The sequence below is a fragment of the Aricia agestis genome, chromosome 6 (genome assembly GCF_905147365.1).
Source record: "Aricia agestis chromosome 6, ilAriAges1.1, whole genome shotgun sequence".
NCBI classification, from domain to species: domain Eukaryota; kingdom Metazoa; phylum Arthropoda; class Insecta; order Lepidoptera; family Lycaenidae; genus Aricia; species Aricia agestis.
Genome location: NC_056411.1, coordinates 16,540,244 through 16,567,011, shown reverse-complemented (window position 1 = coordinate 16,567,011; position 26,768 = coordinate 16,540,244). Strand labels below are relative to the sequence as shown.

The 26,768-nt window shown below is 37.4% G+C and overlaps 1 protein-coding gene across 2 annotated transcripts in view; it reads right to left on the bottom strand.

The window, feature by feature from the left end:
- Nucleotides 1-314: 314 nt before the first annotated feature.
- Nucleotides 315-26,768, bottom strand: part of LOC121728032 (clathrin heavy chain) — a 43,319-nt gene continuing 16,865 nt past the window's right edge. The window contains exons 9-30 of one of the 2 annotated variants that reach the window (XM_042116128.1): nt 26,104-26,284; nt 25,548-25,741; nt 24,518-24,744; nt 24,036-24,207; nt 23,403-23,681; nt 22,871-23,089; nt 22,401-22,543; nt 21,998-22,132; nt 21,518-21,740; nt 20,758-20,932; nt 18,331-18,485; nt 17,822-18,046; nt 17,177-17,417; nt 16,567-16,724; nt 16,170-16,337; nt 15,219-15,368; nt 14,689-14,931; nt 13,592-13,706; nt 11,195-11,361; nt 10,754-10,840; nt 10,044-10,170; nt 9,357-9,582 (exon numbers count right to left, since the gene is read on the bottom strand). In XM_042116128.1, the coding sequence (XP_041972062.1) occupies nt 9,479-9,582; nt 10,044-10,170; nt 10,754-10,840; nt 11,195-11,361; nt 13,592-13,706; nt 14,689-14,931; nt 15,219-15,368; nt 16,170-16,337; nt 16,567-16,724; nt 17,177-17,417; nt 17,822-18,046; nt 18,331-18,485; nt 20,758-20,932; nt 21,518-21,740; nt 21,998-22,132; nt 22,401-22,543; nt 22,871-23,089; nt 23,403-23,681; nt 24,036-24,207; nt 24,518-24,744; nt 25,548-25,741; nt 26,104-26,284 (3,888 nt within the window). In that variant the 3' untranslated portion in view covers nt 9,357-9,478. Of the gene's footprint in view, nt 425-9,356; nt 9,583-10,043; nt 10,171-10,753; nt 10,841-11,194; nt 11,362-13,591; nt 13,707-14,688; nt 14,932-15,218; nt 15,369-16,169; nt 16,338-16,566; nt 16,725-17,176; nt 17,418-17,821; nt 18,047-18,330; nt 18,486-20,757; nt 20,933-21,517; nt 21,741-21,997; nt 22,133-22,400; nt 22,544-22,870; nt 23,090-23,402; nt 23,682-24,035; nt 24,208-24,517; nt 24,745-25,547; nt 25,742-26,103; nt 26,285-26,768 lie in introns of those variants that run through there. The other variant, XM_042116129.1, reaches the window with a different exon arrangement.

Below are 26,768 nucleotides of genomic sequence, written 5' to 3'. Positions count from 1 at the left end.
AAGCGCTTGCCGCAAGCGCCCTTTGATCTGTGTTCAAAAACCGACAATGATGACCGGAGTTCATAAAGTTCAGGATCAAAATATAAGCCTAGCAGCCGTTTCTTAGGACTATGCATACTAATATTGTGTCTGTCTGTCTGTTACCTCTTCACGCCCAAACCGCTGAACCGATTTTGCTGAAATTTGGCATAGAGATACTTTGAGTCCTGGGAAAGGACATAGGATACTTTTTATTCCGGAAAAATGTACGGTCCCCGCACGATAAACTAATTTTGTCGTCAGGCGTCATCTAGTCCCAAACAATCTCACCTTTGTACAGGTACGCGGCGATCCGTCTGAACTCTGTGAGCTCGTGTTTCTCCAGCAGCTGGGCGAGCGCGATCGTATCGAAGTTGCCGAACGCGTCGATCTACGTCCTCAGACCCTGAAATTTTTTTATTTCTAAACTGTCCATATTATGTAATACAATAATTATTGCAGGGATAAAATATTGCTAAGATCCAATATGCTGAAAGTAATCTTGGGCAATTGCTCAGACCCAGTGACGGATTAAGACTACATGTTACCTTGGTGATGGTCTTCATGGTAGTCCTTGAAGTGTCCTTCGCGCCACGCCTCCGTGGGGGTGCTGCATAATGGTGAAACGGAACGGAACATGGTACTTTAAGCCGGGTCCAGACGAGTGTAACGTGTGTAATTCAAGTCCAATTCAACCCCGCCAAGACACAAGTCTGCGCGTTCACCACTAAAAAGTCACCAATGGTCGTTTATCCTCGTTTCGCGGGCACATCCTTAACCATCTCCCTAACATTGAGATACTTGGCGTCAACATATCGAGCGAAGTCCAGTTCCGATATCATCTTGAGGGTAAGGCCAAATTAGCCTCGAAGAAGCTTGGCGTTCTTAACAGAGCGAGACAGTTCTTCAGTCCGGACCAACGCCTACAACTCTACAAGGCGCAGGTTCGGCCTCATATGAAATATTGTTCTCATCTCTGGGCAGGGGCGCCAAAATACCAACTGCTCCCTCTGGATCGTATCCAACGAAGGGCTGCTCGAATTGTTGACTGCCATAGTGTTTCAAACAGCTTGGACCCCCTGGAATTACGCCGAGATGTAGCTTCACTCTGCATCCTCTATGAGTGCTCTGAGGAAATGTTCGGAATCATACCACCTGCAACTTTTCGCTATCGTCCCACGCGAAAAACATACCATCCTCATCACCTTGATGAGTGGCAGTCTTCCACAGTGCGTTTTTCGCGTAACTTTCTGCCGCGCACTGTAAAACTCTGGAATGAACTGTCACCAGCAGTATTTCCGGACCGATACGACATGCAAACCTTCAAGAAAAGAGCGTATTCCCTCTTAAAAGGCCGGCAACGCACCTGCAGCTCTTCTGATGTTGCGAGTGCCCATGGGCGACGATAGTTGCTTACCATCAGGTGACCCGTTTGCTCGTTTGCCCCCTTATTTAATTTTTTAAAAAAATCACCGTGTAATGTAACACGAATTCTACGTCTACGGCACTACGAACATTACGTGTAACGCTCGGGGTTGATCCATCGGCTGTCGGTTTTCGCGCGAGCAGAAAGGCTCGTTTGGACAATTCGCTTTGAGTTCGTGTGCCGTCCACACTGTTGACGCTAAATTATACGTAATCTTACATTACACGTTACACTCATCTGGACCCGGCTTTATATGGTGGGGCACACATACATGATAAGGTATTATGACAATGTTTTGTTACACCTGTATAATATACTGACGCACTCAGAAAGCATCGATGGCAGCACTGAGTAGCATAGACAGCTACACTAATAAATAACTACTTAATAGTATTTTAAAAACTCATGTTCCGACTTCAAAATTTTACGTAATTAAAATTTCGTATTTTATAAACTACTGAACCGATTTTGTTGAACTTGCAGTAAGTATTCCCTAAGCTATTTTTTATTTTTATTTATTTAGGAAAACTTACAGCTAGAGTAACAAGTAGTTTTAAAATAACACAGGAAGGCCAATTACAAGTTTTCACACACATAAAATACGCTAGAGAAGTTAAACAAAGAAACAAACAGCAAACAAAGAACATAATACTTACATAATAATATTGTATATGATATTAATTTATTTAAAAAAGGGGTCGCTAAGGTTCTTCCTTACTCTACCAATACTGGTACAGAATAAGTCTAGTTCTGTGCTCCGAGTAATCTCATTGTACGTTCTACTGGATCTAAAAACATAGGAGTTTCGACGATAGTTTGTTGATACTGGGGGAACATACAGAAGTTGATGACGTCTAAGTGACGCTGATGGGACACTGTTGCTAAATTTTTCAACGAGTTCGGGACAATCTATGATGCCGTTGAGAAGTTTAAATAGGAGAACTATGTCGGAAATTTTTCTGCGCTCAAATAGTGGAAGAATATGAATTTTTTTACAACGCGATAAGTAGTTCGATACATAAGTTCTGGATTTAAATTGGACAAGTCTTAAGAAATTTTTCTGGATTTTTTCTATTCTTTCGATGTACGTGTGATAATTGGGGTTCCAAATTTGAGAACAATATTCTAGGTGAGTGCGGACGAAGCTACAATATAGTATTTTTAAAGTTTTTATATTATTAAAATCAGATGCTATTCTAGAAATGAAGCCGAGTGATTTCGATGCTTTATTAATGATATTGTTTATGTGTGTGTCAAACAAAAGCTTGGAGTCGAATGTTACACCCAAGTCATTTATAGCGTGAACTCGTGTTAAAGTTGAGTTAGCTAATTTATAATCGTACGTTAAAGGTTTGGGTTTACGACTATAGGAGCAAATAAAGCATTTCGAAACAATGAGATTGGATTTGCAGTAATTAAAAAAGTTGTTAATGTCGCTCTGAAGCAACACAGCATCCTCAATGCCTTTCACTTGTTTCAAGATCTTCATGTCATCGGCAAATAGTAAGATCTTAGAATTAGAAAATTGTATTGATATATCATTAATGAATATGTTGAATAAGAGAGGGCCCAACAAGGATCCCTGTGGAATACCTGACGAGACGAATGAAGTTCTTGATGAAAAGCCGTTCAGAACCACTGTTTGACATCTGTTGCGAATATACGATTCAAACCACCTAAATAGATCGCCCCTTATGGCAATGTCTAGTAATTTACGCAACAAGATAACGTGATCGAGACGATCAAAACATTTAGCGTAATCAGTATATATAACATCCACCTGCGTTCGTTCTGACATACACTTATTTAGGAAATCACTACAGATAATCAAGTTGGTCGTAGTAGATCGCCCTGTGAGGAAGCCATGTTGGTCAGCATTCATACTTTGCCTTAATAATGTGTGTAATTGACCATGTACTATTTTCTCTAATATTTTAGCGAATACGCAGAGTTTGGAAATCGGTCTATAGTTTTGGACATTATCTTTTGGCCCTTTCTTATGTATCGGAGTTATAAATGCTGACTTCCATATAGTGGGCATCACGCCCTCGGCTAGAGATCTTTTATATAGAATGGAGATCGGATCTATGTTGAACAATACCTAGCACAAAAAAAAGAATCACTTAAATCGGACTTGTAGTTCCGGAGATATGCTTGACACAAACATAAAAACATACGTACATACATACATACATACATACACTTTTGGGCACATTTGTTCAGATTCTGATATAGAGTAGGGTAGGTTGTCTCACATTGAATCAGGTAAATTTCAAAGTCTCGTAGAATGCTTGTTTCTAAATTAATTCCCCAAATTTTTTTAAATATAGTTTGAAAATTTATTTAACTACAATAAGGCCAACAATTTTATTTAAAATTCTGTTTGGTTTTAGCAATAAAAAATAAATTATAAAAAATTAGATTTGGTTAAATGTGTCCTTCGGGAGGTACACATTTAACCGGGGTATTTTCCACATTGAACCGCCTTATAAATCATTTACATTTAGACTAATTTGTATTTAAATTGCTTTGTAATGTAATAAAAAGCTGAATATCGATAGTATTATATTTATTATTTTACCATAAAACTAAAGTTTACAACGTCACTCTTCATTTGTACTTGAGCAACATGATTTTTATCACAAAATAATTAATAAAAGCTCTAAATCTTATAACCTAGACCTACTTTAAGCATAACAAAACATTTTTCTTAAACTTTGGTTCAATTATTAGACCATTTTTTCTCGCTGCCAACTATAAGGGATAGTTATGTTATTTACCATCGCCATTTGGTACGCTACTTTACGACAGTCTTTTGGGGTCAGTCCATAAAATTTTAAAGTGCATTCTAAAATGTACTGTTTATAAACATCTTCTTGTTCGCTGGTAAAAATGAGATGATTGTCATAATTCGGTAGCAATCTCTTCCTAGCAAGGTCCTCTACGTTGACGTGCAAGTATTTTTCTACGTAACGTCGTAAAGTTTGGAACGCAATGTCATAAGTTTTCTAATACTTTCGCCTGATCTATGCAATTATTGGCAGCTGAATGTCCACCTCTTTTTCTTACTAACACCTTATTTCGCGCCATACTGTAACAAAATAAATAATTATGGTATTAGTACACATTTAACCTGTGGGGTGGTGCACATTGAGCCATGGTTCAATGTGTACCACCTACAAGTGGCTCATTGTGGGACAGACCACGTTTTGGCAACTAATCTCAAAATTTTACCCAGAAAATAATCTCGCACAGTAACGAATTAAGGTGCATTTTCAAGCCGGATAACTACAGTATACAGTATTAATATAAAGACACCAATATCATTGATTGTAAAAAAGTGAAAAAAGAAAGAAATTTGTAAAAAATACTTACTTTTCGAGTTCATTTTCGTAAAAATGCTCCTCACACAACATCTTCGCGCGCTGGCGCCACGCAAACTAGTGGGCAGACAGAGATAGTAAATACCTCTCTTTCAGCCATTTTTGCAGAAATTGGCAACGTCGCATTTTGGAAATAAAATGGTGGTTAAATGTAGCTGCCTGGTTCAATGTGAGACATCCGACCCTACTCATAAACTTATACGAAAACTGAGCAATTCTGGAAATGTGACATACATACGGGTCGAATTGATAACATCCTTTTTTGAAGTAAGCTAAGTAAATAAATTATACTAGATATACTAATATATTAATATAATAGAAATCGACAAAAGCTTATGGATTAAATCTGTTTTTACCTTTGTGTAGGTATCGAACTGTATCTAAGTACCCCTCTAGAGGGGCGGATGTCAGATCACTAGGGAGTAGGGACTCACAAGCGAGCGGTTAGGTGACGCACGCGCAAGATTTTTTCGTCGCATATATCTACGTACTGATTTAACCGCTGTGACGGAATCGTTATAAGTTACAATTACAATTTCAGACCCGCAGACTTACAATTTCAAGTTGACCGACTAAATCGTATAGTACGACTGTTAGCTATGGTGGCTTATGAGAGCTCGCACATTGCATTCAACTAAATTGTACAACTTTTAGCCGGTCAACTTGAAATTGTAAGTCTGCGGTCGCTCTTATTAATCTGATAAATATGCACAATTGAAAAAAAAAGTCAAAGAAATATTTCAATAAGGTAATTTAAGACTTTAAAATACAAAAAAAGATAAAAAAAAATACACAAACATAGCAAATAAACCAATTTGTTACAAACAATTTACTATGTTTAAGTTGAGAAAAAATCCTGACCAGCTCCTGCACTATAATCAAATTTAAAACTGTTATAAAATATACGTTGGGTTACTAAAATTTGATTATTACTATAAAAAAATTTGCTATTAGTAGCTATAGTAATTAAAACAAGATTATTTTGTTTTCTAAACGGTGACAATCTTGATTTCGTCAGAAAGGGTACCACTTACGCGATAGAAAGAGAGCGCACATGTCGCCTACATGTGTGCTCTATACTTATATATTAAAGGAGGGGCATTTCGTACCCACCAATGTAGCACGTTGAGGCTTGAGACATATACCATATGAAAGGGCTTAAAAAGTTGAACATTTTATTTTATTAAACTTTTTAACGGGACTTAACGCGACTTATTTAAGTAGTAATGCTACTACGAGTACATACTTTTTCTCGACGGAGTCCCCTCGTGACCACGGTTGTTGCAACACGGCCGAAACGTCGAGAAAAAGTATGTACTCGTAGTAGCATTACTACTTAAATAAGTCGCGTTAAGTCCCGATTAAAAAGTTTAATTATAATGCAACGCGAAAGTTTAAAACATTTTATTTTATGACGAAAAGTGTTAGGTATATTTTATGTAGTATATTGTTTCATATTTTTAAGAAATGTATGGGAAAGCAATAAAACATTAAAATTTAACCTTTCCTGGATTTTGTCATATATAATCACTTTGGAGAAATGTTTTATAATTAGCAATATTAGCGAATGGCGCAATAACACAGGTGTTTTATTTATTTCCGAAAATGAAAAAATAATATCCTATATTTTTGAATTAATTTGTAGTGTTGTAATACATTTATTTAAAATATGAAAGAATTATATACTAAAATATAACACTTTCCTTAAGTTTGTCATATAATCGTATATGAAGAAGTGATTTAAAGAAGTGATTCCTTATCAGCAACACTATAAATTGATGCAACAATACAGGGTGTTTTTTTGTGATTTTTTCTTACCTTCTACCCTCGTTAACTTTTTTCTCCCATGGTTTAGAGATTTTATATCATACAATGGTCGCTTTGAAAAATCACATTATGAATCATGTTATGATTCATTATTTTAAAACCGCTAAATGCAAGTCTGCTTGCAATTCATATCTAGTAATTCGTACTAATTTGACATTATCAGTCTGACAGTTTTGACAATGCATTTGCTGAATTTATTGAGAGAATTTGCTAAATGTGACCATTTTAGCCCCGCAGCTCTTCAAGCCCTTTCATTTGATATATGTCTCAACGTGCTACAGCTTGAGTACGGGTCCCATACAAAAATACCCCTTCTTTGTAGGCACCTAGCACTGCGCGGTCGGAACTTTAAATTTGAGCTCAATATTTTTTTTTATAAAAATGTTTGTCACTTCAGACTGGAACTTTTGCACTTAAATTAACTTAAACTTTAATTTAAAAATAATAATAATAATTTATTTCTTTCAAATCATATATGTAACATTCAAAAGCTTATAATTAATAAGACACTGTTTAAGTTGATTTCAGTACAAATTCAGTAGTTAGCGATGGGAGCTGTACTAGTTAAAACTGTGACAAAACTCCAAAAACCACATTGCGGTTTTTTTATGGTTTTGCCGACCATGTCCTGGCACCGACGTAGTACCCCAACTCCTTGTATTGTTTTTTTAACATACAGGTTGTGTTAAAAAAAACAGAATTGAGGTGGTAAGCAAAGAGGATATAAACTACGTAACAGTGCTAAATTTGATCAAATAAAACAATTTAAATTACTTTATTCATATAATAATAATATATTCTTATAATAATAAAATTTAGGGGAAACAGTATTATACACGAATAAACGTAGCATAACCGCAGTTGTTATATTTTCTAAACTGGTTTAATCATTTTATAATATTATTTACTCCTACTCAATCCACAAAAATCGACGAATGTTACAGTATAAAATAAAACAAAACTTTCTGCTGTATTATTAATACAAAAACAAAAATAACGATGTTCTATGAGAGATGATTTAATAATTAATAATAACCTTAAAAATATTATATCTATGAAGGCATATCAAGGTGTGATTAAGACGCAACTCATACGCGTGTGGGACGCACCTGCGCACTCGCTCTGACACTATGTTATGTTAATTGTTAACATCGACCATCATACTACTAGTTCGGCCTACTCTATATCTATCGACCTATATTTTCATTTGAAGTAGCTTCGATAATAACTCCCGCATATCGATGTTCTACTATGAAAGCACTATATACAAATAACTTCAAGTTTTAGCTTTTGTACAATAAATATTGTTGATGATTTGATTTCCGAAAATATCTATTGCACCACCTTCGAGAAGGTTCACTTGTTCGATGAATATATTAAATACTTTATTAACGAACCGAAAATAACATTATCTATGTATAATTTTAATACTATTCTCATGCATAAGTCTTTTGAATCTCAAACATTAAATTAATATTATCGAGGACGACGTTGGCTTAAGACTGTTTACGATACATGCGATTTGATACTAAGCTTCGACGTATTTTGGTTAAAGCTCGCTCACGAATAAACATACACGCGCGACTGTCAATATAAGGTAATAAACTACATACATTTCATTCAACTCTCATAAATTAAAATAAATTTTAATTATAAACTATCGAGTTATGGAATTAATCATAGCGTGAAATAATTTTTATTACGATATTTATATTATAAATTCGTAAACATTTGTCACGTATACTTCTTGTAATTTTTGTATCCTAGCCCCTGCTACTAGAGTTTCACGAGAAATATACGAACAAGATGTCAATAAACAAATTTGAAATGAATGATTATAACAAATAACAAACATTTAAATATACTGTATTTAAAAATGTTGCAACTATCTACCAATTTTAACAAGTAATCAGATATATTTTAGTTAATTTATAAGATTTGTTATACATTTTTAAGCTGAATGTCTTAATGTCCTCTTAGGATGTTATTATCTTCATGCAATTTCGATAGGGGTATTTCTACTGAGACTTTTAAGAGAGTTTCTTAGGCCCTTGTGCTTAAACAATAAACCCGTTTGGAATACAAATTCTTATCTATTATTAACTTTAATGTCATAAGGGAAAATGCATGAAGTCTGTTTGACGATGAGTAGAACCATGATTTTTCAGCCATGTTTAGTTAAACTGCGCTCTAAATAAGTTACAGCAACATTGATTATCTACATCGTACTATTTAATTTAACGTTTATACTGGACATTAGGTGGAAAGTTTTTGTTGTTAACAAATCACTCACTCTTTTTTATCGGCCATATTAAAAAACTCTGAAAGTTTAATACATGAAACTGTATTTATTATTATAACTAACAGAATTTGCTCCTTGTAACATGAAATAGTGTATGTGTTTCCTTAGTACACAAATAGCAGTGACTTAGACAAAGACCATAATAGCAGCAAAAGTCATGCTTTCCTGCTTAGAAATGCTTCTCTATCCGAACAATATATTGTTAAAAACAAAACCTCTCCACGCTCTTTACCCTAATTTAATCTCAGTCAGTGACAAATAGCACTCTACTAAAAAAAACACGTAAAGTGTACACGCGCTAGAAGTTATTCATCATTTCATGCGTAATCGTCTAACGAAACCTTGAATTTCAATATCAACTCGTCTAAAGAAGTTTAACTTCAGAAAACCAGAGGTTGTATACTGACTGAGATTAAAAACGAGCGTTGTCGCGTTAGGTTGCGGTAGCGGCGGTGGCCGGTTGCGGCGTCAGTCGCCGGTCGCTCAGAAGTGAGCGTAACCCCACTTGGGGGCGGCGGTTCCCTACATGCCGTAGCCGTGGTAGGGGGCGGGCGACGGCGCCTGCGCGGCGTACGCGTATGGCGACGCCTGCGGCGGGACAACTCCTGGGTACTGCATTGACGGTCCTGTGATAAAAAGGTACTTTTGAGTTTACTATTCGAAAACATATTACGATTAAAGTCCAAAACAAACATTGACACTCGCCCATAAATGAATGATTGGAAATCTTAGAACTGCTGAACAATATAACTTTACCTGTTGATAGGACATACAACGTGCATTCAACAAAAGCTTTGTCCACGCTGTGCCTTTTTCTGTTCGTCAAGGGCATGCGTTAAAGCGCAGTCAATAGCGAACGTGAGGCATGCCCGCGACGCATGCCCTCTGACCGTATCCAAAACTTCAAAAATGACAATATTGGCGATTGCGTTCGTTGACGCATTGAATGCGCCAAAACGAAAGTTGAATGAAAGAAGATGAAATGAAATGAAAAATTGAAGACGAAAGCGCATAGTGTGGACATAGGAGGGAGTGAAGGAGACTGGTGATTGATCAATATACGGTACAAACTGCAAATAAAACTAACCTGCTGTCAACATGAGCTGGGGTTCCATGATCATGGCGGGCTTGGCCTCCTGCTCGGCGCTCTCCGTGCTTCGTTTGGCGTCCGCCTCTTCTAATTTCTCCACTTTAGTTGTTAGTTCACGTACGGTCTAAAGAAGCAATAAAATTATAAACTAGCTCACAATACAGGTAAATTTTATTAGAAAACAACGAGGTCAAACAAAACTTAGAAAAACAATAACAACGTTATAAGCAGGAACGAACCCTTAGGGCCGATCTACACCGGAGTGGCAGAGGCGAGGCAAGCAGTTTCAGTGTCATATGATTTTAAACTTTATCTTCATTATTGTAATAGGTAGTATCGCTTGAGAAATCTACGGCCGCCCGTGGACGCTCGTGGCCGCTCGTGGCCTCTGGCGGCCGCCGTCGGCGGCGATTTCTCAAGCGATACTAAGTATTACAATAATGAAGATAAAGTTTTAAATCATATGACACTGAAACTGCTCGCCTCGTCTCTGCAATTCCGGTGTGTTTTGAGCCTTAGCGAACTCGTCTTAACTTAATAATACGACGAAAAACAAAAACGAAATTCAAAAACATAAATTAACGTCACTTTGCGATGTTTAATTTTCTTAATTCGGCACTGTAATTGGTGATGGCAGAAGCTTTACTACTGACATTGAATTATTAAAGGCCTCTGGTCTCTTATATTATAAATAATCTTTGTCTTACCTGAATAAGGTACGGCATAGCGAAGTCCATAATGTTGTGCCTCCACGCCAATTCGATAACAACATCTGGTTTCAGTAGGTCATAACACTAAAAACAAAATGTAATTACAAAAGAATATTATTAATAAATACATTTTTTATTTATTATTCAACTTGATTGTAAACTGTACGTAGGTAGATATGACATTAAAATTAAATGTAAGGAACTCACGCTTAAAAAAAATAAAATAAAATACGCAGGGCATATTGATTTTGATAAAACGTGTGTCCTTTATGTCCTAGTGTAAATGTATACGTGCGCGCTGGACATCCATGTACAGGTAAACATTTAAAACTTTTGGTGTTTGTATTAACATGTTCTACTGTTCCATACGGTGTTATTATGCTGTAAAACTTAGTTACTCCATCTCGAATCCATTGCTCCAATGAGCCGATATTATACCTGGTAGAGGCACGCGGAGAAGCACTCGTAGTTATCTCTCTGCAGGAACCAGTCCAGCAGCTCCTCAGCGACCTCGGGCTGGCGCGACTCCGCCGCATACTCCATGGCGTCCGCGTATAGCGCGTCCTTCTTGCACAGCTCCACGCTCTGCTTCCATCTGTTGTTGCCTGTAAAACATTATGTGATATTAGCGTAAGGACAGGCTAATCACTCTTAGAAAATACGCACAGCGTGTCTGTTCGGAATTGTTTCAACACAGACGCTGCAAACCGCTAAACCGTGATAGGAAGATATGCAACACGAGACGTAGCTAACATTGTGTTTTATCCAATATGACACGCAATATACACGCAACACTCACAACAATACTCTTGAAAATGATAAAAAACATGTAATAGTAATATTTTATTTTCAAATAAATACTTTGACGCTGAAAATGTATTCTAATTTTATTCTAATTGTCCAAATAACGGCATTTAGTGATTTTACATCACGTAAAAAGTACTGTAAAATCACTTTATGGCGATGTCATCCTAGGTGGCCTGATCTTCTTTCTTCTTCTGTCTTCGTCCGACGTTGTTCGTCCACGGAGGGCAACGACAGTCTCTGACTGCAGACGATAAACCGTGTGGTAAGAGACTGTCGTTGCCGCCAATGAACTAACACCTGATGAGTAGATGAAGTGTTCTTGAAGCAGGAACCTCCGATACAGTTACAAATTGCAATACATCAGCATGATAAAATACCTCAAAGAACCCTCAAAATATACCTCAAATAAATCTCTAGTGTGTTTTATCTATGCTAATATTATAAAGCGGAAGAGTTTGTTAGTTAGTTTGTTTGTTTGAACGCGCTAATCTCAGGAACTGATGGTCCGATTTAAAAAAATATTTCAGTGTTAGATAGCCCACTTATCGAGGAAGGCTATATTTTATCACGCTAAGATTAATAGGAGCGAAGAAATAGAGGAAAGTGTGGAAAAAAAGGGGGGAAATTATTGGAAAGGGCTTATTTGAACGCGCTAATCTCAGGAACAACTGGTCCGATTTGAAAAATTCTTCCAATCTTAGATAGCCCATTTATCGAGGAAGGCTATAGGCTATATTTTATCACGCTAAAACTAATAGAAGCGAAGAAATAGAGGAAAGTGTGGAAAAAACGGGAGAAATTATTTGAAAGGGCTTATTTGATCGCGCTAATCTCAGGAACTACTGGTCCGATTTAAAAAATTATTTCAGTGTTAGATAGCCCATTTATCGAGGAAGGCTATAGGCTATATTTTATCAAAGACTGATAAAAGCGAAGAAATAGAGGAAAGTGTGGAAAAAACGGGGGAAATTATCTGAAAGAGCTTATCTCACGAACTACTGGAGCAATGTTTTTGTTATTTGGCACAGATAAAAAGTAGACCACTTGAAGGATCATAGGCATTTTTTGTGAACTAATTTGTCTGTGAAATGTCTAATTTACGGGAGCGGAGCCGCGCGGAATGTTATATTTCGCGTGGTCACGACATCACGCGTAAACGGCTGGACCAATTTTGCTTAAATTTGGTATAAAGATACTTTGAGTCCCGAAAAAGAACATTACATACATTTTATGATTTGCGCGTAAACTATTCAATCTATTTTGATGGAATTTGGTATGGAGATACTTTGAGTCTCGGGAAAGGACAAGGGATACTAATTTTGTCCCGGAAAATGTATGGTTCCCGCACAATAAACTTTTATGTTTATCGCCTAAGCCCCAAACTATTTAATCTATTTTGATGAAATTTGGCATGGAGATACTTACTAATTTAAATCTGGGACAAGGAATGTTTTTGTCCCGGAAAAATGTGCGATTCCCACACAATATACTTTTCTGATTTGCGCGTAAACGATTCAATCGATGTACGGGAACAACTATAAACTTAAGTCCACGCGGACGAAGTCGCAGGCAACAGCTAGTTTTACATAAATTGCACCATCTTACAAGAAATATTTGCCAAGAAAATTCAATCTTACATCATCGTTATACAAATAAATAATGAGATATAAACAAGTATGAATTTCAACCAGCAGGTTGTCCTGCAGCGCGATTCACGATTCTCATTCGACACGGATTCGGAAACTTTACCGTGCGGTCATTGGTCAATGCCTAGCGCGGCGAGCGTTTATTGGATGTCGCGCGATTAAGTTTTCCGAATCCGAGTAGAATGGCGCATTGTGAATCAGAACCCTGCGTTATAAATTTCTTCTGGATTATAAATTTAAGACTTACTAAAACACATATCAAAAATTAAAATGACAAAATTATGAGCATGATGACCTGCTGGAGTTCATAATAAAAACAAGGATCATAATACAGCCTGGCAAATGGCGATAGAGATTCTTGCCTAATCTCAAACAATCTCACCTTTGTACAGGTACGCGGCGATCCGTCTGAACTCTGTGAGCTCGTGTTTCTCCAGCTGCTGGGCGAGCGCGATCGTGTCGAAGTTGTCAAACGCGTCGATCGATGTCCTCAGTCCCTATAACATTGTAACTTGTATATTTTTGGCAACATACAATAGTCTAAAGCCCATAATCGTACAAGTAATTGTCCGATCATATACTACTGTATCGAAATACCGTAACATTGTAAATGCCGTCAGAAATACCAGCAGCGCCTTTCAATCTTATTGTCAAATAAATTGTTCAATAATATTGTGTAATAAAATTGATCATCTAGGCCGGGTCGACTAAGAATAATATTCCGTTTAACCGATCAGTGGTCCGTGCTACAGTCTGCGGGGCTAAAATGGTCGCATTGTATAATCATAATATGAATCAAATTATGATTCATTTTCTTAAAATTGCAAAATGGTTACTCTGCTTGCAATAATTCATGTCTACAGATCGACAAGGCTTTTTATGAACGTGAGCAAGGCGCTGCACGTAAAGGAGAACTGTCATAAAATTACGTTTTTGTATGACGGCAGCGTTAGTTCCTTTTTTCGCCACGTTCATGTAAAGCCTTGTCGATCTGTAGACATGCATTATTGCAAGCAGAGTAACCATTTTGCAATTTAAGAAAATTAATCATAATTTGATTCATATTATGATTATACAAAGCGACCATTTTAGCCCCGCAGACTGTAGCACGGACCACTGATCGGTTAAACGGAATATTATTCTTAGTCGACCCGGCCTAGACGATCAATTTTATTACACAATATTATTGAATAATTTATTTGACAATAAGATTGAAAGGCGGTGTTTAAAATCAACCCTAGATGGTCAATAATATTGCATAATATGTGATATTGCACAATAAAATTGATTGTCTAGGGGCCCGTATCCTCCATTTATATAATTTCCTAGGTAAGATCAGATTTCAAATCATATTTTTTGACACTTTACAATACGTCTTTGAAATACTATTACAAACTTTGTTAAAAGATCTGTCCTTGATTTTTTCGTCACTTTACTGAAATTATAAAAGGTTACTTATAAATGGTCAGTAAAAGTTACCTGGTAATCCTCCTCATCAATGAGCAAGGAGTTGAGGGCCTCGTTCACTGCCTTATTGTTGAGACTCTGCACGGAGCGGAGGTAGGCCTTCACCAGCTGCAGATGTTTGGCCTTAGTGAAGAAGGCGACGGCGCGTGTGTGGTCCATGCGGGGCGCGAGCACCAATAGCAGGTCGTTGAGTAGCAGCGGTTTGTAGTCCACATAGAACTGGATAGCTTTGTAGTATAGTTCCATGTTCGCCACCTGTCATAAACAAGAAGTATTTACTGTAAAATGGTTCACAGGTATATCTTAAATAAACTTCGATACGAAGATTGCATTATGTTGTTTATTTTATCATTTAAAATTATTCATAGTTATGAAAATCATAACTCTTAAGGTTTCATGCAAAAGTCTCAGGCAACAATAAAGTTGATAAACTTGATAGCAGCAAGTGAACCCTCAAATCACCACTATTGAGGCATAATATTATAGTTGACTATAGTCACCCAGCGCCATCTATATCAAATCACATATGTATATCCTGTTACCTTAGTGATAATGTCCTTGAAGTGTCCTTCTCGCCACGCCTCCGTGGGGTGCTGCATCATGGTGAGAGCGGCGTTGTCGTACTCCTCGTATTTGTCGTACAGGAACACGAGCTCCGACCATAGGTGCGCCTGTTCCGCTGCGCGTAGCACCTGCATGGAAATACGTATGTTATAGTTCGTGCGTTATATGATGATATGCGTAACAGATTATAATTGACAATAGTAGGGAAGTTACCTAACAAAAATTAATCGATAATTAAAAAATATCGAATCACTTCGTAAAGGAATTGCAATCGAAATTATCAATTTCGTACTGACATAAATTCAGTCGTGCCGGCGATTTAAGATGGCCGCCCTTTTTTATCGATTTGATTTCGATTCAACAGAGTCAATCTCTATTGACATAAGTTCCGTTTCATGCATCTAACATTTTTCAAATGTTTTCGTAACAATAATTTTATACTCCTATTTCACAGTTAATATTTATAATTTTATATTAATAAGTTAGCATTTAGCAACTTTTCATTTTCATTCATTTACAATTATAGGAAACATTTGTTTTTGTAGATGGAATATAATTTATTACATTTTGATTTTTTTTGTTTTCTTGTAAAAAAAACTCGTAGCAAGGAATATGAAAATTATCACCCATATCATCTTAAAACGCACAAACTATAGTGAGAACAAGTGTTCTCTACAATGTGGCGTGTAGCTAAAACTAGCGCCGCCATTTAGTGAAATGATTCGAGACTTTAGAGACAGCTGCAGTTTTTTTTTATAGTTTTGGCGTAACACAATCTTTTAACTTTTAAATCTATAAGTAAGTGAACATTTCAAAAATCTAATTTACTTTCATAGTAACTTTCCAACTTAGAATGCATTGAGATTACAATAATATTTTACCCGAATGTAACATTTTGTATATCTCAATTACCACATAGATTAGCTCACCTTGGGAATATTAACACGGGACCAGAACAGCTCGAGATGTTCGCGCATCTTGGCCGGCTTGAACTTGGAGTAGAGGATGGCGAGCTCGGTGAACATGCCCATGTGCGCGCGCTCCAACCCCAGTGCCGCCTCCAGCAGGCTAATCAGCTCGTCGAAGTGACCGCGGTCCTAGAATACCAATTTGATGTATAGACATTTGCATATTATTATAGTTAGACCAAGACATCAATGTCCTTCAGAAATCGTCGTTTTTAATATATTCTATGTTGAAATAAAAGCCGGAGTAGGTAGCTCCCAGGCTACTGTGACCTCCAGGCTACGGTTCCTCAGGCTAAAGTGCCCCCAGGCTACAGGAACCAAAACATAGAAAAATCTTCAAAGCCACTAGCCACTATACCTGGTAGTAGTTAATAAGGTCCTCCAACTCATCAGCGTGCACGACGATGTGTAAACCGCACATCTGCGCGAGCCTGAACTCGCCCGCGTCGACGCACGCGAAGCACACCTCCTTCCACGTGCGGGTAGAGTTCGCCTTGCGGGCGCTATCCACGGCGCCTGGTTATATTCAATTTTTTAATGAATCAAACTGGGTTACTGTTAGTGTAATTCGTGCTGCGTAAAACGAACGATAGAAATCAACAAATCATTTGGCTTAAACGGGAAAACATTTTCCCCTTGCTAATAAAAAAGTTACACAATTGTCGGAGTCTATTTCATTGAAAAAGGCAGTTGATAGACAAGGACAAAATGTTGTTTAGCCGTATATGTGTTACTATTTTAATAAGTAAGGGTTATGAAAATATAGAAGGTTAGAGCCAAGAAATATTATTATTAATTAATTAATTAAAATGAATACTAAATCACATGTATATCTTTCTAGATTGCCTTGTAGGATGGATTTTTAAATATTCGACAAGTTTACTATTACCAGTAATTTGTTTACAACATTTCTGGGGTACATCTTAATAAAAATAAAAATGCTCAAAGCAAATATTATGATAGCATACCTTGGAACTCCTTAAGGTGCACCAGCGTGATGGCAAGTCGCGCGAAGTTGCTGACATTGTTGTACAGCAACTTGGCAGCGTCGTACATCTTGTCGTCGAAGCACCTGTCTCCGATCTTCTGTATGTCGGCGTGGTTGGGCCCCGACACGAACTCCTCGAGATCGGCGAGGCGGCCGGTGCGAGCGTACGCGTATATCAGCTCCGACTCGATGTAAGACTCGCGTGCCTTCTTGCGCGCCATCTATAATCCGCATAGTATTAGGAAAATGATGCTAGCGGTTAGTGCATCTTCTATGCATGATTTTAATGAATACGCTGAGAGGATACACCAAAAAATGGGAGCATTGAAACAATTGCGTATGTTGTCAAGAATCAAAATTATTATATTTTATTTACAGATTGTAGTCAAGATGGTTGGATGGAAGTAACAGAGGCCAGAGGGTATAAAAGTTCTCATGCCCATATCAATATCCCAGCGACATATCGTTACGACGCTCACTAACTGACTGCAACACAATCTTTCATTAATATAAATTTTTATACCGCCAACAACCAATCCAAAAGCTTTGTCAATCTTTGTCATACAGTGTCCCAACAAAGACAGACTAGTTTTATGTAAGTTATAGCAGATATTCAACTACATACCTGTAGATAGCGGACGAGATCTTCCCAGGACTGTTCCTTGGACGCGGTGTCGACTACATCCATATACGCAGACGGGTCATCGGCCTTGATGTAGGAGTCGATGGCCTCTTTAACCAGACCCTGTTGCAGCTGTGCTTTGGCGAGTTGAGACCACACCCCCGGCTCGTTGCATCGCTCGGCGAATTCGTACGCGCGTTTCAGGTCTTTCACTTGCTCGATCAGTACCTGGTGAAGAAAATTTAAAGTTTAGAAATAGAATATACTTTTGAATAAAACGATATAATGTTATGTGCGAGTTTCTTTTAACAGTTCTTAAGGGTTTCCAAACAGTTCCAAACGAAGTTTTCCACGCAGAAAAAAGCATTACAATAGCATTGTAATGCTTTTTTCCGCGTGGAAAACTTCGTCGTTTTCATATAAATTGTCTTCTCACGAGACAGATAACTAAAATATAAATTCAACCACGGAATAACCATCCTAGACTAGCGCAAGTGACATAAATTACTAACTTGTATAGCGGAGGTGTTGACGTCGAACTTCTTGAAAATGGCGAAGGCCTCCTCGTAGAGTTCGTTGTTGATGGCGATGTTGGCGATGTCGGGCGCGTCGTAGTTGTCCAGCCGGTTGATGTACTCCATCACGCGGGTGCGGTCCGCCTTGATCGCTAGAGAGGTAACATCATTAGTGACAACTGATATGTGTTTGATGATATGTTTATTTTAAAATCATCTATTTTTTATCTTTACATTGTTCCTTGGATCTTTTGTCTAATGATTTCTTGCTAAACCTGCATAGCAAGAAATCATTAGACAAAAGATCCAAGGAACAATGTTAAGATAAAAAATAGATGATTTTAAAATTATATTAAATGTACTCACGTTAAGAGAAGGAATTCAATAAGAAATAACGTTATCAATAAACAAAACCATTCAAATAGTGCAGACGCACCATTAGTAATTTCGCTTAGAACATCCCTAACTTTGTATTACAAACAGACTATAATATGATTTTAAGTACTATAATAATATGTATCTGTAGAGTTATCCATTTCACACAAAGACAACAATAATTATAAGAGCATTTCTCAAAAAAAGTGTACTTTCTATCTAAATCTTTATCCCACATTTTAAAATATGTTTTTCTATAAATAAAATAGACCATTACCCGTTTCTATTAAATTGTATACGTAGTAAGTTAAATAAATTCAGTAAAAAACATTTAAAAATTAGAATTATATTAATAAATTATTAACTAAGTATAAAAATATTTTGAAAATCGGTCTAATCTAGTCGTATGAAAAAAATTGTTAAGCTCGATATCCATCTTATTTTCGTTTTGATATTTCTTTTACGTTCCACGTGCGCGAACAGAATGTTGTCTATTAGCGTAGTGGTCCAAAAAATTTCCAGTCTTTGTTACCCAAGAAACGCAGGTAAGCTCTAATATTATTATTATTTCGCCTTAAGATCCATTAAAGCTTCTAATTTTGATTTCGTAAGTCAAATCCTAAACGAGTAATAGTTTTAGTTATACGCGTATACAAGTTGAAAAGTTTATTTAACTTTATTCGTTACTTCCTTTTTTGTTACTTTTGAGTGGTAACGTATATAAGGAAAAGTAGGTAACAAAATAGGAAATTGTAAGGCAGAGCGTTGACTATGTGATTTTTATTATAATAATTATGAAAATTACATGAGTCGTAGCCAAGCTTTTAAATATTATATTATTTGCTCATCTTGTTTTGGCATATAATTTTATTATAATATAAACACAATTCAACATTGAATTTACGTAATCTAGTAAAGGTAACAAAATAGGAAATTTTCTGCACCTCGGGTTTGTTTTAATAGATTTTGCTATTTATTTAACATTTTGTATCTGAAAACAACCCCTATTCCAAATTTTGTAGACATTTACCCATATCTTAAAATAAAAAAATCGGTAATATTTATCCATTTTTATTTTATCATATTTTCTAAAAAATGGTACAAATTTATTGAGAAACGCTCATAAAATTACACAAATACCATATTATCCTACTAATATTATAAAGGCGAAAGTTTGTTTGGATGTATGGATGTATGGATGTGTGGATGTGTGGATGTGTGGATGTATGGATTTTTGTTACTCTTTCACGCAAAAACTACTGAACGAATTTTAATGAAATTTTACAATAATATAGCTTATACATCAGAATAACACATCCCACCAAAAACATTTTCATGTAAAAATGTTGCCAAGATGAGTAAAAAATCCCACCAAAAACATTTTCATCTTCTATCTGTCTCTAGGATGCATCTCAAGAACGGAAGAAATATAGAGTTGAAATTTTCATCGATTATGTATTTCTGTAGCCGCTATAGCAATAGGGAATAATATAAAATAGGGAAACATGTGGTGACTTCGGTTTCGTGAGAGGTATTCTAAGCATATGCTACCAACAAGTATGATTTGCACCCAGATATACCTGGTATACCGTGGTTCGGAAGGTGCTGAGAGAACTCCTAATTCTTTATAGATACAAGTTTGGGAGTTTCGGCGTTGTTTTAAGAACAGAAAGCATATGCTACTATGTAAGAGACTCGAGTTTGTCAAGCGATAATTAAAAAAAATCTATACCTACCTAATAATATAAACCTGAAGAGTATGTGCTTGAACGCGTCAAGCTCAGGAACTACAGGTCCGATTTAAAAACTTATCTCAGTGTTAGATAGATCATTTATCGAGCGTCTTGCTCGATAAATGATCTATATAACACTATATAGGCTATATTATATTATCACGCTAAGACTAATACGACCGAAGAAACTCAGGAAAATGTGGGAAAAACGGGGGAAATATTTTTTATGGGAAAATGTACGGTTACTGTAAAATTCCTAATTTACGCGGGCGAAGCCGCGCGGGACATCTAGTATGATATAAGTAAGAATATATACCTGTGAGTATAAGCAGGTTCTGGAGGTTCCTGTGGTCGGAGAAGACAGAGTTGTCGAGCACGATTTTCTCCAGCAACTCAATGAGCTCGTTGGGCAGATCCGCCGTCATGAACGCCTTCACCGTCACCGAGATGTCTTCCGGGTCTTGGGTCTCCGAGAGAGCGGTTTGGACGACCTGAGAAGTGTATTGAATTAATTGATGTTTATACGGCAAAATATACTTTATGTAAGATTCTTTATGCTAGAAGCTGCTAGCTAAAGCTTCTTACGCCGGTTCTTCTCGCCGGGTTAGTTCCCGAACCGGTGGTACGCACCAGTGTAGTCCCGACGTTCAGAGAATATTTGAAAATAAATATTCTGAGTAAAAGAGTTTAAATAGGATAATGGAAAGAATTTGTAATGGGTGCAAGTGTGTATATTCAAGTTTAGTTTTATTCACTTGATTGCTTTATATCATGCTATGTGTTTATCGATTCTAAGGTCCAATAGCAGGCTAGAGAAAATCGACCATTGACTTACGGCGGCTTGCCTCTTTTACACGCATGCGAAAATATTGCTATCTTGTTTCTATGCACACTTTATAGTTTATGTAGTAACGACATTTATTTCAGAGACAAGGTGCTTATAAAAAGGTTACATTGACCTACAACTGATAGGTCAATGTAATCTCTCTATAGACACGGTGCTGCTCGCCAGTACTGTTATACTTGAGCTTGGCTTGACACACTACCGCGTGTCTAGATCTGACAACTTTACGTACCTGGTCAATCAACTGCCTCTTGAAGGGGTTGTCTTCCGACAGCACCTCCAGCCAGAGATCCTGGTCGCGGCGGCGGACGAGGTACCGTGCCTGCGTCTTGAACAGCGAGTTGTCGTTGCATACGGCGATCAGCTCGCGGTCGCACTGCCCGCGCTCGTAAGCCACGCACGCCAGGTGCGGGTCGCGCTTCTCGCAGTAGCGGCCCACGACGCGTGAGTCGTACCTGACATGTCATAGGTAAATTGAGTTAAGGCGCGAAACGTGCGATTGTATAATGTGTTTTTTGCAGACATCTTATATAATATTAAAGTATAAAAGTTCAAAAGTTAGTTGTAGTTAATAGTCAAAGTCCAAATAGCAAGTTGTAGTTAATAGTCTTCAACATTCGGACATTTATAGATTTATAGTTTGACATTTGAGAAAGCTTTTTTCTCTAACTCTTTTACATGTATACAATTAACACTGTAAGTGAAAACATACCACTGGTTCTCCTTGAGGAATCTCTCGGGGTTGTTGTTGGAGTCGATGTAGATCTTAGCGAGCGCGTTGTGCGTAGCCGGCTCGTTGCAACCTTCGTGGACTCTGGTCTCGAGCCATGGCAGGAGCAGCTTCAACCTAAAGAAAAAAATTAAAATACATCGCTTCCGCGCACACAGTCACAGACTTACAAAGTTATTTTTACGAGTGTAAAAAATCAGAACAAATATTTAAAATGACGCTATAATATAAATTTTCATATTATATAACGCACTTACGGCGCGTACGGCCCTTATCCGACACATTTTTTTCAAATTCCTTTTTATTTCAATTAATTGTAAACCAACCTTTTTTCTTTTCATTACAAGTTCATTTAATAAAAAAAGAAGTTGGAAAATAATATTACCTATTTCTCTTCTCAACCTCGGCTACCAGCTCATCAGTAGAGAACTGTCCACGCACCACCAAGATCAAGTTCTTGATTATGTCCTCTGCGCAGTCCACATCAAGAAGCCCACCAATAACGACTGGTAAGCGTGATGGGTTTACCTATAATGAAATAGTTATTTTATCATTTTTGCGAAAATTACTTACAAGATAATGACAAATATTTAATTTTAATTTATATATTTTAGAAACAGTTTTATATAATTTTTTGTCATTAGTATTTTGACAATCAAAGAAGACACCAACTGAAACCAGTATGAATTTCAAATCACCATTGCCTTTCAATATCGAAGATGTGTAATGCTTTCTCTTTCATGAATACGAAAAAAGAGAGAAATAAATAATTTTACTTTTATCCAGACTGGCGCAAGCTGGCCTTAGCATTTTAATTAAATCAAACTAAGTTATCAATGAGTAAACATAGCTCACCTTCTGCACATATATCTCAATGTACTTCTGCAGGCTGTTCCTATACAGGTACAGTACTAGGTCGTGTACGAAGTCGAATCTGTCGCACACGATGATCAGCGGCAGCTGGTCGGGCAGCTTGGCCTCCTTCAGGAAGTTCTTAACGCGCTCAGCATTGTAGCAGTTGGACTCGCGACATATTCTCTCCACCTCCTTTATCTGTCCGGTCTTGCAAGCGGCCTAAAGAAAAAAAGATGTTTAATTTTCAAATTATTTCATACTACTGTTGGTGAATGTCATTACAGCTAGGATGCAGGTAAACACTTCCATCGTGGATATAGCAGACACAATAGAATTGTTATGCAGCAGCCAGCTGCCTATTGGGGATTGATGGGTTAAACAAGCCACAACACTTAAGTTAGTACTCAAAGTCACAATGTTGTAGTAAATGCTGAAAATATATCATGTATGCTGAGACTTTTTTACCATTTACGAGCGCGTAATGTATTAGTGCAGTTTGTCATTAAAATAGGTTTACATTAATGCTGCTTACCTGAATATACTTGAAATGAACTTCTGGATCCTGGCTAAAGTTGACAATGGAACCGAGGAAGTAGAACAGGCCCTCGTAAGTTTTGAAGCTTTCAAACAGCTCAATGAGAGCCTTGGTCGTCAACTGTTCGTGATATTTGGTCGCGATCTGCACGCAGATCTGCAGGTTCTGCCGAATGTTCGCCGTCAGCATGGCTTTCAAACACTCCAATGAGTCTTCAACTGAGAGGGTTCCGAAGTAGCTAACGAGCCAGTCCGCTGACAGAAGATGAGTGTGTACCTGTCAAATAAACAAAAAATCACTTAGCTATTTAATGGACTCGAAATTTGTGTACAGAAGTTTTATTTGGCTGTTGGCTGATTCTCAGACCTATCTAATAAGCACACAAAATTTACTAAAAATTTGTACATCCATTTCGGGGGAGTTTGACAACAAACACCGCAATACTAGATAAAAAATGTATTTAGAAGAATTTAAAATGTGTAATGATTCTCCTTGGTTCTTCGAGCTGGATTTTCTTGGCCCTTCGAGCCGGATTTACTTGGTCCTTCGAGCCGGATCTTATTGGTCCTTCGAACCGAATCAAAAATAAACTTTTTTTTACATATTTTGTTATTCTATAACACTACTCACCACAGCACGCTTGATGTCGTACAGATCGGTGTAGTGCTCCAACGCGCGTTGGAGCAGCCCCGCCTTCTCACACAGCTGGGCGACGTGCGCGCGGTCGTAGTGCGTGAACATGCCGTTGCCGAGGATCGCGTCAGCCACTTGCGGCGCCGACATAAGGTTCATTTCCAACAGTCTGCGAAAAAAAGGAACCATCAAATTCGGTCCACTTTGTGAAAATAAGTCATAAAATATTATTTACATGTTGACCTGAGAACCAAATCAACCAAAGACAATATTATAAACTTTGAGCATAGGGTGTCGAATATAAACTGTGGCATCAGCTTAGTAAAAGCATTTTGAAGTGTTTAACATTTGTTAAGATAATGTGTATAGTGTCTGTAAATAGAATTATTATTTATTAGTGCTTATAAAAACTTTGCCTCAAATCTCAGGCATCACAAAAAGGCTATAATAACGACACCATTTTCCAACAGATTTCTCACCTAGTCTGTAACGGTCCTTCCTCGGGCCTGTTATTCTTCAGGGCATCTAGCAGGAAGGCGGTGCACTGCTGCACCATGTTCTGTTCCATGAAGACATCCACTATCTGCTGGATGTCGGCCAGGGGCGGATCTTCGGCGACGAGCATACCAGCGAACCCGGCGCCTTGCTCGGGGTTCGTGCGCATCACGGAACGCAGCAGATAGATGTAGTCAGGTGTGTATCCGACCTAGCAACAAAAATGTAAAATACTGATGTAATTTTTAATGTTTTGTTAAAGTTAATGTACTAAAACTAAGTGATTGCCTAATTTTTTATACAAACCTTATTAAACATTGCTGCCTCCTATACGGCTGCCAAACATGGACATTCACAAAAAACATTAAAACCAAAATAAAAAACACCCAAAAAGCAATGGAGAGAAGCATGCTAAGGATAAGAAAGATTGATAAAATAAGGAATAAGGGAAAAAACAAAAATCACAGATGCATTAAAACATGCACTTACCTTGAAATGGCAATGGGCTGGACATATCGCTTGCTTCAAGGACAAGAGGTGGACATTCGTGACAACCAAATGGAAAGGTAGGCAAAGAAAAGTAGGCAGACCAAAACAAAATTGGTCGCACGATATAGTCCAAATAGCTGGGAAAGATTGGATTGACAAAGCCATGGATAGAGAAGGCTGGGGAGGCCTATACCCGAGAAGGGGCAACTTCACCACATTCAACTAGTACTGCCAATTAAACAACTCTTATTGTAATATTTACTAGGTGGTGAACTGAACAAAAGGCTATAATAATAAACAATAATAATAATACTAAAACATTTGGTTGTTTAAGAGAAAAACAAATGAATATGTAGAGTAGGGCAGCGGCATTTTGAGCTTTGATTTCCCATGATTGATTTCGACTGTGAAAACTTGACAGCTTCACAAACATTATAGCAATAACTATTAACTACTATCCATCATGTCCCAACTTAAACACACGAGACTTAAATAGATGACAAATAAATACGAAATGAAATTTACCTTCTTAGCGTATAACACAATTTTCTGGAACTGTCCAGTTTCGGCGAAACACTGTATGACCTTGCTGGCGACGTTGGCTCGTAGGTACACCGACAGCGCCAGGGTGGGGTCCACCTGCTTCACCAGGTCACCCAGCTCCTCGGAGCACTCCAGCTTCTCTTCCTTGAGCCACTTCTCGAGGAGTTGCTTGCGACCTGTAGAACAAACATACAAAGTTATATGGTATACTTTTTAGTCGCAAAAAGTCTTTAGAGACAATTTATTTTTAGTCCTGGCATCGTTATCAAGCCAGAGCCATCACAGGCGAAATGTCTATATAACACCATTATTATTGGCTTACCTTATAAATTCTTACTAAAACCAATAGAAATGGCATTTTTATTCCAAGTAAATGTTGCTTGCAGCTTCGTGTAAATTCGTTAATCGCGCAGAAACTTTTTTTTTTTAATATGAAACTGTGGGCGTGCTAGGTAGGCGGCAGAGTTCGTACATAGGGGCGGCAAAATTAAAGTGGCCTATAAATCCGAAACTATCTAGACTCTAGAACCCTCCGTACCTTGCAGCAGCACGGGGCGGCAGAGCTCCAGCGACTCGAACTTGTTGAGCTGCGCCTGGTCCAGCAGTATGCCGAAGTACTGGAGCAAGGGCGACGTCTGGCCCGGCTGAGTCGGCACCTGCTGGAACCGCTGGATTGTCTGCGGCGTGCGGAGGATCCCGCGCGGGGCCATGGCTGCCACCTGGAGTTTATTGAGTGATGAATAACATTGTCAGTGTACTGAGTATACACATACTCCTACAAATGAAAACCAGTAAATGAATGTAATTAAATTAATTTTATAACACAGTTTCTTAAAAGTTTGATCTTTTAAGCTATTAGTTAATCCTGTATTGTAGGAATTTGCGGCTATTATTATATAATGCTATTTATTTATATAACTTTCTCAGCCTTGAAGGAAATGAGTGGTTTTCCTTTATTAATATGTTTCAATAATTCATAATGCTATTTAATAATTCATATTTTTAATTATTAACTCATGCACATAGTATAAGTTGAGCAGATGTTGCCCGCAAATCGCAACATCGTTTCCCGAAATATATTTATTGCTAACATTCTTACTTAAAATATTATTAGAATTATTTATAGACTACAAGTATAATATAATACAACATTCTTAACTAAAAGCTTAAAATAAACTTCTTTACTAGCTCCATACGGCATAC